The sequence below is a fragment of the Centruroides vittatus genome, unplaced genomic scaffold, assembly GCF_030686945.1.
Source record: "Centruroides vittatus isolate TY-2023 unplaced genomic scaffold, ASM3068694v2 contig_502, whole genome shotgun sequence".
Lineage (NCBI taxonomy): Eukaryota > Metazoa > Arthropoda > Arachnida > Scorpiones > Buthidae > Centruroides > Centruroides vittatus.
This window is the reverse complement of record NW_027122289.1, coordinates 76,658-96,388: the sequence shown is the minus strand read 5'-3', so window position 1 is coordinate 96,388 and position 19,731 is coordinate 76,658. Positions and strand designations below refer to the sequence as shown.

Genomic DNA, 19,731 nt, shown 5'->3' with positions numbered 1-19,731 from the left:
CGTTAACGACAATCGATCGGAATTCACTCGAAATATATCAAAAATTAAGTGATTAATTCGAAGTCCAGTGAACTTAGATTATTATCCGGAGAGTGGAGTGAATGAAACGTATCCAGTTTCGTTTATTTACGGGATTACAAGAACACGATTCTGTATGGGGAATGGCTTTAACTAAATTAACGGTGATAGAAATAACACACGAGCTCTTGTGTTAACGGGAGAAAGCGAGAAGTGTGCTAATGTAAATGGGAGATGAAATGTGTGCATTCTCCACACATCCCTTTGTAGAATTTCAGATAAATGTTTATAGATGAATTATCAAATCAGAACGGGGAAAAAAAATGCTAATGTGTAGGGTGTGGCAAGAAGCCCATTAGCTCGCATTTGGATTGAATACGAAAAACACAGTTCTACGTATATACATATTTTCTTTTTATTACTCATTCTGAAATTTTGTAACCATTAGCGATGAGAGCTGGTAGTCGAAAATAGTATTTTTATTACTTATAATTAATATATATTAAAGCAATATTTATCTCTACACAACCGGAGACGTGCAGCAACACTCCTACTTTATCCTCGACTTTGATAACAATAAAATATGTCAAAACTCTACTCCATTATCACCTTGGTGTCAAATTTCAAATTGCCTCCGAACTAAAGCAATAAACAGCAATAAAAATATTTATTTTTTGTAATTTTTTTTTCATAGTGTTTTACTCTAATGTAGCATCCTGTATATAATTAATTTAAAAATTGTAATGGAAGATAACTTTACAATAACTTTAACAGTATAAAAATTAGAGATAAATACATTAAAAAATAATATTTTACTGAAGATTTAAATTATAAAAAATACAGCTTTATTATTTATTCTTAAGTGTATCTATTCCTACATTAAATATTCGAATATAGCAATTTTAGTTTATTATTTTCTTCTCCTTCAGCATTTATTATATTTACAAACTGAACTTCAATTAAATCTGAATGAATGTCAACTAGTAATTCACTAAATTGAAGCCTATTTTCTTATTTTTTAAAATTAAATTTTAATTAATTCAGTTATAAAAGTGACTCCTGGCTTACGTTTCCAGAAAATTTATTTATTTTTTTTTTAAATGTTAAATAATTTATTTTTCGAATTGACTTATTTTTGGAATTTACAAGTTAAAAAAAAATTTAAAAGGTTTTAAATTGCATCTGCAGGATAAGGTATTTTTAGCATTTTCTTTTTATTCCTCCCTTCTTCATGTTTTAGTGCAAAGACCTTGATATGAATTCATTATCATGAGAGTTACTCCTCCTGTAATTTATAAATTAGACCTTCTAATGTTTTTTTTTTTTTTTTTTTTATTAAAGCTTCAAGGCACGAAACTTCAAAATATAAATCACTGACATGAACGGTGTGTGTGTTTTTTTTAATTTTATGTAATAATTATTATTTATAAATGTTTAAATTATTAAATGTTCTAAATTTAATCAATTATTATGTGTAATTCTATTCATGGAAAGGGGGAAAAACAGTTTCAATTGTGATATAAACAATACAAGCAATGATTCATTGAAATAATTGTTAAAAATCAAAGTACAAGATGATTAAATCTACAATTCTAACCACAAAATTATTCGAGATAAACTTTGTATCATGTTGTATCGTAAGTTATATATCCTAGAAAAAGAATATTTAAAGTTATATATATTTATAACTTATCAATATTTTTAGAAAATTGTGTTTAATTTTCTCACATTTACATAAAAATATTCATATTTCTTTTTATTATATTACCATATTTAATTTATTTTATCCATTGTGTAACTACAGAGTATTATTATCATCATTCAACAGCAATTCATGCAATAAAAAAAAATAAATTTTTGATTATTCATATCATCAAGCAATAATAATAATAATAATAATAATACTTTTTATATATATCCAGAAGTAAAAATTTAATCTTTCTATAAAAATTTAAATAAAAATCATAATCAAAACTTATGAATCAATTATGTTCCATGTTGAAGACTTGCACCTTAGTCATAAATATATATATTTTTTCTCTCTATGTATAGTTAAGTATGGGAGCATAAAAATATCTACTTTAAACCATTATTTTAAAAAAATAATCAGAAAACATGTGCTACAATACTAGAAGAGTCATATCTACTACTAATATCTTCATTCTCTAAATTGATTAGTGACCCGATGATACTTTGCCTTTAGTTTATCCGCAGATAAAACTGGACGGATTAAACAATTTTGCACTATAATTACAAAAATATTCTCTCATTTACAAACTATATTTTACAACACGATGCTCTAAAAATATGGGCACGTGATTTCGTTCTCGATTGTTAATGCCAAGAATGCGGTTTGTAACAAAGAAGCAATCTAAAAGCAGAATTAAATTCAAAGCTCTCCAACTAGAATTATCATTATTTCATTATCTAAGTGGATAACTTAAGATATTAAAAATATATCATATACATAAACAACGTGATGCAATTGTTGATGATAAAATGTTTTTGCTAATATTAAAAAACAATTCTAGAAATTAGTTAGAAAGCCTGGAGATCATATAGTGCTATTAATGTATAAAATTTATAAAAATGTTTTGCCAATCATTAGATATAATGCAGAAACATTTAGATGAAGGTATTTATTATCTTCTGTAATTGTTCCAATTCCTATCTAAACATTTACTCTAAGAACATATTATCATCATTCCAAAGATAAACAAATCTTAGTTTCTCTCAAAATTTTACAACTTTTGCAGCAGTTTATAGAATAAATATCGATAAATTACATTCATTTACATAGAAATTAATCGTAGAAGAAAATCAAACAAAATAAAATAAGGCACGTGTAAATGATTATAATATTACAAAGTCGGTTTTATCACTAGTAATCCCTTAAATGAATATCGGGGAACGTATATCACAAAGTGCAACATGTAACCATTGCATTAAATGCAGTCGAACCCAATTTAGACTTCCTACAGCTCGACTATAGCATCCTCTCCGGTAAATAATAATAAATTTAAAAGCACGAGGCCCTAACTTATTCATCTTACATGTAAATTCAACCCAGTATATCCAGAAATGACTCCACATTTTTCAAGGCCCTGCAAGAACATTGATACGAAACCTTTTCGAGACGCCGAGGCACTCTAACCCCAGCGTGGAGCTCTGTGCGAATGCGTACGTTGTGTATCCACAAAGCAATCCTGGCACATCATAGAATGGAATATGTACCACGAATCATTTACCATTACGTCGAACTTATTGCGACCCGTAATACATTTGATAAACTCCGAATCGACTCCAAACATAGAAAATTCTGAAGATTCTCTTCGGAAGGGTGGACACATTCATTTTAATGGAGAAAATATCAAATTCTGAAGATAAATTTTAACAAAATTATCAAATGATTCATTAAATTATCCTTTTTTTTTTTTTTTAATTTAAAGCAAGAATGTTATCAGAGCATAAAATTTTATTTTATTTTATTTTTTTCCACAAAAAAAACTTTCGAAGAATAAAATTTGAAAGATGTCATTACATAATTTATGAAGATTAATCATCAAATACGATATTAATTTCCAAAAATACTTATTAAATTTAATTTAAATTAATATTGTTTGATTAAATTCCAGTTATATAATTCATAAATTATCCTCTAGATTAATAAAAAATGTTAATTATTTGACAATTATCCTTTAACCCTAATACGTAAACCCCTAATCAATCGTAACGTGTCACCGATCCGATTAATTGTAATCGAACTTACGATTGGCCCGTTTAATAAATTTCTACTCTCTAAGTCCAATCTCTACGTATATATTAAAAACCATGTTATGGTCAATAGGATTACGGCAATGGGTAACGCACCTTGTAAACATCTCCGTAAGTTCCGCTGCCGACCCTCTGTACTAGATCGTATTCGTCTTGAGGATTACGTCTAGATATATCCAATGATGTAGCTGTCGCCATTCTATAACTTATCGTAACGGGATAAAACCAACATCTTCGACGAGAATTCTCGATTAGTCTGCATTTCTCGCCATCTTTTCATCTTCTACTTCCGACTTCGTTTCCTGTCATGCGCAGTACGCTCGAGTGACGCTAACGGATCGTCGATCGTCTGCAATTTTTCATATTTTTTTATTTTGATGTTTTCGTAGAGAGAAAAAAATGGAGAAAGTCCCGAAGAAGATCGTTATTTTCGGTGCCACTGGAAATACAGGCTTGGTTACCACCGAATACGCTATTAAAAACGGTAAGGAGTCGAAATTATCGGAAAATATGAAGGATTTAATGTTGCAATACGTGCAAACGTATAGAATTTCACACTGAATTAGATCTTTATAAGCGAATTAAGTCGTAGAAGGAATTAAGTTTTCGCTCTCTTTCATCTGTAATTAAAATCCGAAATGTTTAAGTTATATAATCGAGATCGTATTTACTTAAAATTCTCTCTGCAGGGCATCCTGCTACTGTTATGTAAGCCTTACACAAAGCTAAGCTATAATATATAACAGGCGCTTCCCTCTACTAAATAATGGGCCCGAAGCTTTCTATTGATAATACAATGCCCTGAGTTGCGGCTTGTTTAACTTATATGCAAATTTGACTGCCTTAAACAAGATCATTCTTATACTAGCCTGGTACAGTTATATACAAAGCTATCCCTCTACTAAATAATAATACAGTTACACCTCTGAATGAGACGGAACCTTAACGGAGCTCGCTTGCTTACTTATATATACTTTATTTATTCCCGATGTCGCCGGAGCATAATTGGGTTAAGAACGGTGTTATGCAATGAATGGGCATACGTACATAAATAAGTATAGAGAGATTGTAGTAAGAAGTATGACAACTTTAGTGAAAATGGTGTGAACGGGTGAAGAGATGACAGATACAAAAGCCAACTAACATGATAACTGGCTTAAGAGTAGAGTTAAGTGTTAATTACAACATGTAGGAAAAAGTTAAAAAGTAGTACAACTTAAACTATAGATGAAGAGATAAAAGATATGATGTAGCAAATAATAGGAAGTGATACAAACAAGCTTATTGAGCAAGCGATGATATTGTAATGATGACATAGATATATGATTGGCTTAATGTATGACTGAATGCATGCGATGTTTATGAATGAATTTTGGGCTGTAGGCCATACTTATAGGAGCAAAAATGTCAAAAGAACCATACCTCTATGTGTGACCTTTGCAAGATAGAGGCCTCCCAAAATTGGCCTACTTCTGGGTCACATGCAATCAGAAGTTGTGTCATTCTGCTAAGACTATTTAACTAAGTATTTAATTAAGTATTTAACTATTTAGCTCATGTGACTATGCTGGTTTTAAGTAGTCCAATTGACTGTTCTTGGAGTACTTGATGTTATATAGTTTGAGGTTTGAGGGCTCATCCCCACACAGGTGCTGAGGTGCAAGTGATAGAAAGTGTCACCAACATGGAGCATGAAGAATAGGCAGTAGTACTAATACACAGAATTTTGGACTGCATTAAAAACTGATTTTTGGACGCAAGTATCTCATGAACAGTCGCATGTATGGGTATGGTTTTTTTGAATTTTTGCTTGTACACAGGGAGTATATAATTCTGGATGAATGGGGAAATTTGTCATTCAAAGTTCACATCTTACCTAAAAATGTGGACCTGAAAGCTATTGACTCATACAGCTTGTTTAGCATTTCACACTAAATTAGAATTTCTCAGTTCATGTGCAAGTATAGTACTGTACAAACTCATTCTTACATTAGCTCAATATAGCTCTATACAAAGTTATTCCTACACTGGCACTATAAAATTATTGATTGTTTTCAAAGTATGATTTGTAGGTCCTTGAGCATGTGCCACCTGGTCCACAGACCGATCTAGTCATTTTCACCAAAATGCAGTTTTATGTGTTTAGCCAGAGGAAAGAACATTTTCATACATCATATATCTTTTACATTAGGTTCTGGATAGACAAAATAATATAGCATACATTTAAAGTGATAATTACAGGATAAGAATGGGTAGAGGCAGTGGCGTAGCGTAGTGGGGGCGGCAGGGGCGGCCCGCCCCGGGCGGCACTTTAAGGGGTCGGCAAAATTTCACAATAAATAATAATAATGTCTAAATAAGGGGGCAGCGAAATTTTCCTCCGCCCCGGGCGGCTGACACCCACGCTATGCTACTGGGTAGAGGTGGTCCACAGTTCTTCTGTGATTTGGTTTAAGTGACCTATGGGTCAAATAACTTTGAGAATCATTACTTTATACTATGCTATTCATATACAGTTTTTTACAATCTATGGATCGTATAGGACTTTATTGTATAATAAAGTGAATGTATGCCACTTTAATAATCCTAAAAAATAATTTCTATATATCATGAAAGCTAAATTTGCTCACATGTAATTTACATTTCATTTTATCTGCCATTTAAGGAGTGATGGGATAAAGCAGTATAACACAAATGTGATCTGCCAAGAGAAGGATGCCTGCTGAAAGAACTTTCTATGGGAAACTCTTCCCTGTTTGGGTGTTAGAGATGGAAAGAAAACCCAGAAAACTTCATGTGACCAGTCTAGTAGTGAGTCACAAACCCAGCAGTATTCAGTGGTTTTAGCCACTCATCCTCTGATGGGCACTTGCTATTTAAAAATATTGCCCATTTCTGTCCTATACAATTCTATACAATAGCAGTTCTCAACCTTTTTTGACTTGCGTACCCCTCAGCAGCCCATTTTCATAAGTTTTATTTCTTATTTTTGTTGTATGTTTTGAACTTGTACATCAAACAGTATGCAGCTGTTTTTTAATATGTGTTTAAAGATTTTTCTTGTTCATAAATCTGCTGACCGACCCATCCTTGACTATCCTTAAACTCAACAAAAGAAATATTTTGTCTCTGAACAATATTTCAAGTCAATGATTGAAACATCTATTCTTAGGACCACAAAATGCCTTCACATTGGACTTTGCATTGCTTAGAGCTTCTTTTTGTTTATGCCAGTAGCAAACAAGTGCCTCACTGATGCCAAATTTTCATTTGGCCTCTTGATTTCTGTTCTATTCTGCAGATTAATTTTATACTATGCAGTAAAACTGTTATTTTTTCTTGCCATCTTACAAAGTAGCAGTTAACTCTACTCAGTATGACACTAACCCCTGTATTCACCAACACAAGTTAGAGTTAGGGTTAAATCTTGAATTAACCAAACCCATTTGCTTTACTTTCAGTATGCAAATGCTCATTAACTTTTAACTCTAACTCTAACTTGTGTTGGTGAATACGGGGGTAGGGAACTTACTAAAGGGCTATAAAGCATTACAATTAACAACTGCCCATATTTCCCATAGCTTCCATCAAATACAAAGATACCATACTCTTAAACCTGTACAAGGGAATGAGGGTAAATAAAGTGCCTACACACCGTAAAAATTCTTTTTGTCTGACTCAGGTCGTATCTCTTACACTAAATGGTTAAGTATGAGAAGTCTTGCATTTTCCACACAAAAAATACTTGAATATTTTGTTTTCCTTAGAAACATTTCTTGACAAAATAGTATTAACATTTCTTGGAAATACAAGTGTGAAAATATGTGCAGAAATATGGTAGTACAAAGCAACTTAAAAATAAAGAAAATGCTGATTAATTTATTGTTAATTGATTTATGTAGCCTGATGAAGTTTATAATTAAAGAATGAAAGTGTTTATAAATTAAATGCTATTTGTTTTTGATTTTACATTTAAACATTGTTCAATTTAATTTTTATTTTGTAATCCCTATACAAGGAACAAGAGTCCAGTAGCATCCATTCACAAGATATTCTACTCCAGTTTTCCTTAGGGTGTGACTATGCAGACACAAGCAAATGAATTTGCCAAGCAATGTGCAAGTGAATGAGAATAGGTGATAACATTTCTTGCTCTTGTTAAGTATAGTACGACTACATTGATGTGAGCAAATCAGAGAAAGTGACAAGGAGATGATGACTTTTCATGTTCACATTGAACTTGTCACAGGGAAGCATGAATGTATGGAAGTAAAAATCAAAATGGTTTGACTACAATGCTTACTACTAGCAAAGAAAAAAACCTTTGTTATTAGGATTACTTCATAATGAATACAAAAAGAAAACAAAAATATGGTGTTCCTCTTCTGTGGAAACAACAAAAGGATAAAAAAAAACTTTATTATAATTTCTTAATAAAACAGAATTTATATAACTTTATGTATATCTACAGTTTGAAAAAAAAAACAAAAATCTTTTTATATATACAGTAAATGAAAGATATGAGAAACCATCTTCTAATTGTGCTAAAGTGCATGTACAGTATTCAGCGAGAAGATCAAAACATTATATATATCAAAACCTGTCAGATGTTCATGAGAATCAGAAATTCACTCTTGCCAGAAGCTTTCTCGCTTTTCACTTGTGCATAGTTTTCCTTTGTGAGAATCATATTGTGAGAATCACAACCTCTTGCTCACTACTAGATTCACATCTGCATAGTCTCACTGTTAGTTTTTCTTATTTCTTTCTAGTTTAGTTTCACACACACACACACACACACACACACACACACAAATTGGTCTTACTTCTTTAAAGTTTTCTTTCTGAAAGCATCTTATTAATTTGTACATTATACATATAGTATATAGTTTAATTTTGCTATGGTATATTGTTTTGCATCAATTCTGTGTACTAAATATTTGTCAGCAAATACCCTCTGTTGATAATTCTTGTAAAAACAGAGTAATTTTAAACACTATTTTAGATGCCATTGCAGCTTTATTGATTTTAAATTTTTATCAGTTATTTTTTATTTAATACTGTAGAAAGGAGGTTTTGGATGGCATATTATATTTAAAATACAATAAAACCTCCAAAGTAAGTTTAAAAGAAACCTGTAAGACAGCAATATAATGATGTGATTTCAACTAAATTCAGTCTCCGTATTTGAAATGTTCTACATTACCTAATGCAGCTTAAAATTCATGAAAGTAATATTGATGCATCTGTTAAGATAAATTCATTACACTTCATGCTTTACATCTATTATTTTTAAGAGAATATTTGAAAAAGAGAATGATGACTCTAATAAATACTAAAAATACTAGTCTAAAAATAAAATTGAAAGTAAGGATTTTTATGATTAATCTTTTACATTGTTTTTAATATTTTAACTCGTCTTTAAAACTGATTTAAAAACATTGTTCACATACTGAATATTACTTATAACAAACATTTTCGGGTTATTTCATTACCTTTCTCAGGCCTGACAAGAAAAAGAACATAAACAACATGCATGCATTTTCAACTATTCAAATACACATGCAAACAATGTATTTGGAATTGAAAGTAAATTATAGTTCTATCTACTTTGTTTGTAATTTAATTTATATATTAGTTGTATATAATATTCAGTACTGGAGTGAAGTAAAGATTATTTACTTTTGTTGAGTGTGTTATTTTGGTTTGTTTTGTAATTTTAGACTTGGTTGAAAATATAAAAATTTTATTTAAGCACTTAATGTTGTATCACAGCTAGTGAACTTCAACAAATAGTTTTTTATAATATACTTTATCAACTCATTAACTTGTTCAACTTGTTATACATTAGCCATAGCTTCAATTTTTGCCATTTTCTAATTACAGGGATTTTTTAATAAGCACTGCATTATATACTTTTATGTCTACAATGCACATCTATTGTATAACAATCCTCATTAAAAATAGACAGACACAAACATCTATGCCTGAACTGGACTTTGAACTTTCAAATCTGGCAAACGGCAAACAATGACTTAAACTCTATTACTAAGTTTGCTTGTATACTTATGTTGATTTGGAACACAAGACTGATTTATAGTCTTGTGGACAAACTGAAGAATATTCCAGTTGTTCTAGAATTAAAACATCATCATCTTGAAAAAATAGTATTATTATGTCTACAAAACAGTAAAAATAGTTGAAAACACCAAGAAACATTCTTAGTCTTGCATAACAATATGTTCAACATAAATTATAGAGCTAAGAAAAAATGATAATTGTCAGATGATTGAGTTTAAATTAAAACTTTTGAGAATTTTTTCTATCTTTTGATAATTTTATAATTAATATGTTTATGAATCTTTCCTGTTTTAATTGCCAAGATTGTCTACAGAATTTTATCAAAAAATTTAAAAAAGATAATAATTACCTTTTAACATTGCATGATATGTATAAGAGATATGTGGATGGCTGAGTGGTTAATCTGGCAACCTACTGTTCTGGAGGACTAGAATTGAATCTGGACAGGTCAAAAAATCCCAAGGATTTTTCAGGGGTATTCTGTCCAGATGTGTCAAGCCCCATTCCTCATCACCTGGCTGTCCCATTATGGGATTGCTAAAATAAGGCTTTCTTAGTGCTTACAGGGCAGAAAGAATTAAAAAAAAAAAAATACATATAATAATTATCTTATAACTTATAAGACAATGGATTTAAATTATTATGTGATTAGTAATTTGTTTGAAGTTTTTATATATCTACTGCTGAAATTAAAACTAATAAAACAGTTATTTATAAATATAATTTTAATAATTTACAATATATTTTGAACCTAATTTTTTATATTTATAAGTTATTCTCCTTTCTTTTTAGTATTAACAATTAAACAGATATTTTCATTTAAGTAATTGATGTGAACTAAAGTACTACTTCGGACTTTCAATGAATAATAGAAAAAATTATGATAAATACATTCTCTCATCATCTCTCTCTGAGAAGAATTCATTAATAATTATACTAATTAGGCAGCCACTAATCTAGTTCCTATTTGAAATAATTCTGAACATGGTTTTTAATTATTTTTTAATTATGTTTTAAACAAATATAAAATTAGAATTTTACTAATTGTACAACTATTGCATGTAGAAGAAATGTTAATGCAGTTTTTAGTTTTGTAAATGATAAATGACTACTCATTATTTAATATTATCGTATAATTATCAACCAATTAATTTCTCCAACTACCTCACTACGTACACTCTCTGCCTGTGCTTTCTTGGAAATGAAAAATGAAAGATGATGCTTTGAGAAGGCCTGAAAAGAGTATAGTATAAATGAGGTACTTTTTATTCTCGATCTCTAAGAGAGTAAAGATAGAGAAAGGTCATATAACCACAATGTTTAAAAAATTTATGACAGATTTATATAACTATTTACATGAGTCTGGAGTAGCTCAGGCTTCTGGAGGGGGTAGGGAATTGTAAAGTCGGGTTGGGAAAGAATGGTAAAAAACAATGATTTTAGTAATTAAAATGTACATTTATTAGCCTGAGTATTTACAATAATGAAGCTGCAAAACACAAAAATTTGCTTGGGCTTAAGTTAAGAGGGGCTGGGTGTTAGAAGTGGTTGGAGGTAGGACATAAGACTTCCACACTGTTTTTTCTAAGGTGTTGAATAATAATCTTTCCAAACATTGTGCGGTTGCACAAACAGTATAGAACTCTTTACCTAACATACTGCACATACATACATATTTTGACTTTATATATAGATTGTATGTAAAGTACACTAAATGATATGCTTATGCCTAGTACTGTACACTTTCTATGTTTCTAAAGAAAAAAATTCTCTGAATTCTTAAGATTTTAAAATACATTATGTAATAAAATTGAAATATAATTCGAACTCACTTTTGCCTGTGACCGGTGTGAAATAAATAAATTCAAGTCAACAACGAATTCGTTGTTGACTTGAATTTATTTATTTCACACCGGTCACAGGCAAAAGTGAGTTCGAATTATATTTTATACACCCCGGTGTGTAGGATGAAGATATGTAATAAAATTGAATTGCAAAATCAAAACATTGATTTATAAACATAAAGATATAATTTCAAAAATATCTGTGTTAGTATCATTGTATAATTAATTTTATCTTAAACTGGAAAAGTTTGTTTACAGTAAGTATGAATAACTTAGTGATATTTAATATAAAGATTAATATGATAAATCTAGATAAATTGCATGTGATAAGAAAAATGTAGCCCTATAAGTTTTCTAAGTTATAATGACAAATCAATAATCAAATTTCATAAATAAAAATAAATAGATAAATAGAAAAGTTTGAAAACAAAATAATAGAATTAGTAATAGAAAATTTAGATCTTGAACTTCTGAATTTTTTAACAATGCTTTCTAAACTATTGAGATCTACAGATTCCTTCCAAAATCAAAATTGTTTGCAGATCCCTTACATACAGATGTGTATGTTTAAGAGTGTGTGTATATGTGTATAATGAATGTGTATATGCATTAAAAAATGCAAAGAACCTTAAAAGGTGAGCACTTATTTAATGCATTGTGGCAAAGATTTACTCTAGTCTGCAAAGTGCTTTCTATTAGCTGAGTGCCTAAATGATTTGTACATGCTTAAGTATAAGCATGAATTAGTAGTATTTATATTTATATTATAATCCAGCTTAGAAACTGGATTATAATATAAAACAGCCACCAAACACCAAAACTCCACTTTTAAAACATAAATTTTTAATGCAAAATAAACATTTTTGTTCCCTTAAGCGCAGGACCATTTGTCATCACTCTTTTTATGGTGTTGTCTGAGAGAAGAAACTTTTATACACTAACTATATTGAAAATACATAATGCTCTATAATGAAAAACATAATTATAATTAAAGATTCATTTTTAATTTCAGGATTCTTAAGTTTAAAAGTTTAAACATTATATATTCATACATATAGATATACATATAGATATTTAAACAATATAAATAATAAATTGAATAAATAAATTCTACAAAAAAGTTATAAAAATGTGAAATAATTAAATAAATTAAAAGAAAATGAATGAAAATATTGAAAAGAATTTAATACAGTTGCACGTTTTCTATTTCAAACCAATGGTATATTTCACAACAGACAATAAGTCTTTGTACTTTTTTTTTGTGTGTGTGTGTACACCTTCATGCTCCATTTGCAGACTTTTTTTATTTTATTTCTTTCTCTTTCTCAGGAGCTATATTTTCACTGCTTGTTTGATTGTAAGTAGTGTTATTACTAATTTTAGATATTTGTCTTTTCATTCTTTTTTTATTTCAGACTGTTTAAGAGTCACTAACATTATGCCATTGATTTCAGTTTTGGCATCATTAGCATGTGCTTTCTGTTGAATTTTTATTTTTTATATTTTTATACTAGATCAAATTATGGTTGTGCCTTAATTTTTCACAAATTTATATTACAGATTGGCTAAATTTTCAATATACGTAGTTTATGTAGAAAAAATGATATCAGATCTTTGCTAGATTTTGAATCAATTTACCTGGGTATAATGCAAGTAACAGTTTCTTGAGTACTTTCAGGTAGCTAAGTCCTTCAGGAGATACAAAACTAAACTATACTATACTTCATTTTTGTATCAGTTGATAGATAGGATAAGGCAAGGCAATCTGCTAAGAGAACCGTCCAGGAGGAATCTATGGGAAACTGGCTTCTATTTAGATGTTAGATATGTGAAGAAAACCCAGAAAACTTAACACAACCAGCCTGTTAGTTAGATCAAACTCAATCAACTACCAGTGTTTAGTGGTGTTATCAATTTTTTATCTCCTGGGCTTAGTTGCTTGACAGTGCTCACTTAATATGAGCAAGTTCCAATAAAGCAGATTTTATGGTGTTAAATTCATTATTTTACAACAAAATTTTCAGTCATTGATCATTTCATTAAAAAATTATTTTGCTGTGTTAATTCATTAATTTTACTTTTTTTAATGTTATAGAATATTGTAATATTTTGTAGTAAGCCAGCCAACAACAATTCCTATAACTACTAACAATCAAATGTATAATTAATCTGACTAATAATTGCAGGGAGTATGATAGCACATAAGTTACATTTAGAAAATGAAAGTACCTGTACATCTACCATATTTGCTAAATTACAATATATTAAACTTCCTGAGACGTAAAATTGAAAAAACGATAAAGAAAGAAATAGATAATTTATTAATAATAAAGCTTACATACTGTAATGATATATAAGTATCAATAATCAATTATCATCATGTTATATTATTAAAATTAATCAAATCAATTAAAATAGTTATATACATGTGAAAATTCATTCTGTAATGGTTACTGCACCAATAAAAAGTGCACTTTTTATGTGAAATTAGAAAAATACTAAAGATATTAAACACACCCTTTAATAATCTCATTGTTAGTAAGATAGTTTGGAGTTTTAGTGATAATTATTATGATAAAATATGGATTGAAAGGTAAATAAGTGTTTTTGAAAAGCTTTAATTCATTAGGGATAATTGGTTGGGGTTATTCAAATGTACCAGGAACAAGTTAGATTATTTTTTTCATAAGAAATACTGGAAAAACTTCCTGACATTCAATTTTTCTTCAGAAACACATCATATTTGTACAGAATATGGCTTTAGTCTAAAACAGATTTCCAATTTTTTTTTGCTTGTTGACCCCTTTCCAAAATTAGAACCCTTAATTGCTGGACCCTTTCTACTCTGAAACAGAATAAGAATAAATTACAAACATTCTTTTTTAAGTTGTTGATGAAATAAAAAGTAAATAGGAATCAATAATACTTTTTTTATGAAACATAAATCAAAATTTGTATGTTTTATCTTACTTAAATTTATAATATAGCCTAAATTTATTGTTATATTATTACACTTTTAAGTATAATAAAAATAAATATATCTTCAATCGATTGATAGATAGATTGATATCTTTATTTGGCGTAGAAGGCTTTCGCCTGTTACAGGGGCGTTTTGTTTAAACGCATATTTATACACATATAATAGCATCTCAATAACATTGATATTTGCTATTTACTAATCTATAGAATTTCATTAGTATTTGTCACAATTATGATTTAGCAGATTGTTTAACTTAATTATATAACATATTAATCATTTATCACACATCTTTTAACTCTATATTATTTCTTTACTATACTACTCCATATCATTTGTATCATCCAAAAACAGTTTAATAGAAAAATCATTTTTATTTACTATCTTTGATAGCTGCATTATCCAACTTCGTCTTAAACCCGTTTCCCTTGATATGTGGTATAGTGAAAACAGTAGTTTTGTTGTTATATCCTCTGCCTTAATAATTATTTGTAGAAACATCAAATATCTTTTTATCAGTATAGTATTTAATCTGAATTTATTTGTTTCTAATCTTAAGGCGCTACCCGGAATATTGTATTCTAACTGAAATATCTTGCGAGTAGGTACATTCTGTATTTTTTCAAATTCATTAAATTTATCCATGCTCCAAATTGGGACTGCATACTCCATTGAATTTGTCACAATCGAATTAAAAAGTTGAACAAGTGTACCTAAGTTCTTTAGTTTACCCTTGCAGAATAAACCTATTGACTTACCTATTACAATTTTTGCGTTGTTTAGTGTATTTTTATAATGTTTCTCAAACGAGAGGTTAGGTGTATACATTAATCCTAAGAATTTATTTTCCTTGACTATTTTAACGCCCAACGGGCGATCAAACCTCTTTTTGTGGTGAGCATTGCTAATTATTACGCTATTATCTTGCTCCGGATATTTTATTTCCATATCACTAGATTTTAAAATCCAAGTTTCTAGAAATCCAATTATTTCATTTGCGTCTAGGAATTCTCTTATCGTGGTTTTAAATATTTTCTTTCTTAGCCCTTGATTATATATCTTCAATCCACAAATGATAATTTGTTGGCTCCCCACTTAAAATCAATTCGAGTTTTGAGGGTCATTTAGCTACCGGGTTCAGATTGCAAATTCCTGATCCAACTGTAAGGAAGTTTAGTCAACTGTACTTAATGAATAAACAAAAACAATGCATTAAAATTTTAAATTTTAATAGATTTTAACTGAATTTCTCTTAAAATATTAAGACAAATTTAGTTTAATACAAATCTAATGTTTTGATTAGAAAAAGAACGAAATTGTAATTTCAATATTCTTTCTGATTTTATTAAAATTATATTTTAAGTTACATTAAAATAAAATAAAAATTTTCTGCAGTTAAATTAAAAATAAAATGATATTTAATAAAATAATGATTTGAATTTAGATAAAGTATTAAACTGTTATTTAAATTTTAATAAGAAAAATTATTGTTATTAAAATACAAATACTTTCAGGATATGAAGTTTCTGTTTTTATAAGAGATCCTGCCAAATTACCTGCAGATTTAAAACCACATAAAGTTTTTGTTGGTGATGTTTTAAACCAAGAAAACGTAGATTCTGCAATAGAAGGTCAAGATGCAGTAGTAGTAACTTTAGGAACTAGAACTGATTTGGGTAAGAATTTTTGACTTTTCTCAAGTTACTTTTGAATCTCATTTGTATAACTTATTGATTTGAGGAAATGTTTTTATTTTACATTATTATAAAACAGAAAATTTTATGTTAGGAATGTAATAAAGCTTATGTTCCATTTTATTATTCAATATGAAACATTTAACTTAGTATTTTTACATACAATACTTCATTTTAATTCACTTTTATCTCAGAATATTTACATTGATAACAGAGATTAAAATATTAAAATTTTTAATGACATGTTAAACTACATATTAATTAGACAACAAAAAGAATGAAATAATTTATTTTGATTCAGTCATTATTGGAGATAAATGTCTATAATAATAACATTACAATTGTATAACATAACTGCACAATTTTATTTTTTTATAATGTTTGAAGTTGTTAGTTTAAATAGGAAATCAACTTGAAAAGAATTTGCCAGCAAGAAACTTGCCAACAAATTTATTCTGAGCCATTTTGGTTTAATTAGGTAACATTTTGTGACAAATAGAATAAGAATTGGAACTGCAATTGTTTGATGAGGAAGTAGAAAACAACATAGTTTTAAATGTAAAACATTAAATTGTTTGGTTTTTATATAGATTATTTCTTCTTTTTAGTATTTTTCTTTTCAATAAATTTATATTCTACATTTAAACATTTAAAATAAAACATTAATATGAAATTTAAACATTTAACTATATTATAGTTGATCAAATAATGCATTTATCAAACATAGATGGCAATAATACTAATACTATATATATTTTATAATTTTTCATGTTTATTTTTCTATAATTCCTATATCTTGATTTTAATCTGTTGAAATTAAAATTTGAATTGAATTAGGCTACATGAATAAATCATATATTTAATGTCTAAACCAAGCATTTCGTAATTTATAAAAAGTATCATTGAACAAATGATTTTTGTGTAATTTAGAGAAAAATTAATTTGTCAGTTTGCTGTACATTTTTGAAAATTCTTTTAAAGAAAATACATTCATCAATTTAAATACGTTATAATTATTAAACTTTAATTTAAATTTTTAATAATTTAAATTATTCAAACTACAGTCAAACCTGTTTTTATGCGGGGGATAGGGACCGCATTAAAAAAAAACGCATAAAAAAAAATCTCACGAAACTTCACGAATGGCTGTAAATAATAGTTTTCGCAACACAATTAAAAAATATTTTTTTTTATGCGGTCAACAGGGACCGCATAAAAGAAGTCTCACATAGAAAATAACTCTAAACCGTATGAAATAGAATTTATTGACAACAGATGTCAGCACTTGACTGCATCGTCTGGTCTATCGTCTGTTTTACATATTTTTGTCCAGGTGGTGTTTTGTTGACTTAAAAAGTAAATTATTTCATTTTTCGTATATTCATGCAATAATATTACTATAATAAGTGCATTTATGCTATAATAAGTTTATTTAGCTATAATAAGTCAACGTAAGACATGACGAATCGCACGAGACTAGTCGCCAACTATACCGCACAAATTAAAAATTCGCACAAATAAAAATCGCACATAAAAAGAGCGCATAAAAACAGGTTTGACTGTATTTAAAAATTTAATTAGGTTAAGCTAGAAAATTGACGTATGAATTATTTTATATTCATATGAATGTTTATTGATGTCGTAGATGTTATATTAAATCAAGTTATAACAAGAAAATGTTTCCATGGCTACGTTGTTTTCTTATTTATTTAAATTATAATGCATCATGAATACACAACTATAGAAATGGAATTATTTTTGAAATAATTTCCATAATTAGTTTGTTATATGCTTAACAAACTGTAGATGGTTGTAATAGTTGAGAGTATTTATAGCTAAAAATTAATAAAAAACTAACATAAATAGCAATTTAACTTTTTAAATTCTCATTATATAATTATTAACTCTGCATAAAAATTTATGATAGTCAGAATTTATTTATTCAAATCTAAACTATTCTACATTTGACTGTTATGAAATCTGAAGAAATTTCTTGCTACTTAATGAAATTATATACCGTACATATTATTTAATATATCTCACTACATTTAAGACTATTTATTGTTACTGCAGACAAATATTGGTAGAATGAAAGAAATGATGTATGTATATGTATATACATTATGCTGGGTGAAAACAATAGCTGGCTTAGTGCTATAGAGGAGGGCCATGAGCCCTAGACATCCCCAGTCGGTGCCATGAGTGAGATGTATGGTTTTATCTAAATTAATATTTCTGGAAGTGAAGATTCCTTAGAGATCTGGATAGCATAACTGAAATCATGTATAGATTCTGTAGTCCAGATACAATTTAGCATTCTCTTTCTTGAATGTAGAATTTATCCAAGATTCTCATTAGCTTAACATATTTGTTATTCAAAAATTGTCAGTTTTACATAAAATTAAATGCCTTCTTTGATGAAAAGTGAATCGTATACTTGGACTAGCAAATGAACTTGGTGTTGCTTGGGCAAATGATTTGGATGATTTGGTAAATATTGTACGTTTGGAAATTAAGTTATTACTATAAAAAACAAAAAATCACATCTAAAATAGTACAGTAGAAGCCATTCTTCAGGTTAAACCTTAATCCTCTCCCTTTCCCCTGGGGGAATTTCCAAAAATCCCTTCTTAGTGTGCATTTTCATGATTTACCCTAACTGTGTACCAAATTCCACCTCTTTAGATTCAGCGGTTTGTTCCGGGTGATGATGAATTAATCAGTCACTCAGTCAGGACATGTAATTTTATATATTTAGATATAATGTCATGATAATAATCTCTTATTATTTACAAAGACCTTATATGAAATCCAATTTTATATGACATGGTATAAGTTAATTGTATTCATTGTATTTGCCAACTGAATTTTCTCTAATGTTAAGATTTAGAAATTGGATAACTTACATTTAAGTTTGATCATTTTTGAATTGATATTGCAGAAATATGATACTTTATATAATTATATTTATTTTATACTTTTATACTGAGATATAAATAATCTTTATTCTTTTTTATGAAGTTTCATCCAGGGATGGAACTTCATAAAGAGCAAATTACATTCTTATGTGAAATGTTGAAATTAAAATTAAGATATCTCATGGTGTTAATTCTTATAACTGATAGATAAATGAAATAAATTAAATTGCTTACATTACAAATAACAATCATAATGTCTTCAAGAGGAAATTTGTTTTAGATAGAGTTACTAAAATAGAATTAAGTATTCTATTTCTTTCTATTAAAAAATAAAATAATAATACAACTTAAATGAATATTTTGAGAAAAAAAATGGAATGTAAAATATAACTAAATTGACTTTTATTATTAAAAAACAATTGTTT

General features: G+C 28.4%; 2 protein-coding genes across 6 annotated transcripts in view; one reads left to right on the top strand and one right to left on the bottom strand.

Moving 5' to 3' along the window:
* Window positions 1-4,023, bottom strand: part of LOC136978280 (mitogen-activated protein kinase kinase kinase kinase 3-like) — a 53,413-nt gene extending 49,390 nt beyond the window's left edge. For all 5 annotated transcript variants that reach the window (XM_067273966.1, XM_067273967.1, XM_067273969.1 and 2 more), the window contains exon 1: window positions 3,889-4,023. In XM_067273966.1, the coding sequence (XP_067130067.1) occupies window positions 3,889-3,990 (102 nt within the window). In that variant the 5' untranslated portion in view covers window positions 3,991-4,023. The remainder of the gene's footprint in view (window positions 1-3,888) is intronic.
* A 104-nt stretch (window positions 4,024-4,127) lies between these two features.
* Window positions 4,128-19,731, top strand: part of LOC136978293 (flavin reductase (NADPH)) — a 29,153-nt gene continuing 13,549 nt past the window's right edge. The window contains exons 1-2 of the mRNA XM_067273995.1: window positions 4,128-4,276; window positions 16,209-16,370. Coding sequence (XP_067130096.1) covers window positions 4,192-4,276; window positions 16,209-16,370 — 247 coding nt within the window. The 5' untranslated portion in view covers window positions 4,128-4,191. The remainder of the gene's footprint in view (window positions 4,277-16,208; window positions 16,371-19,731) is intronic.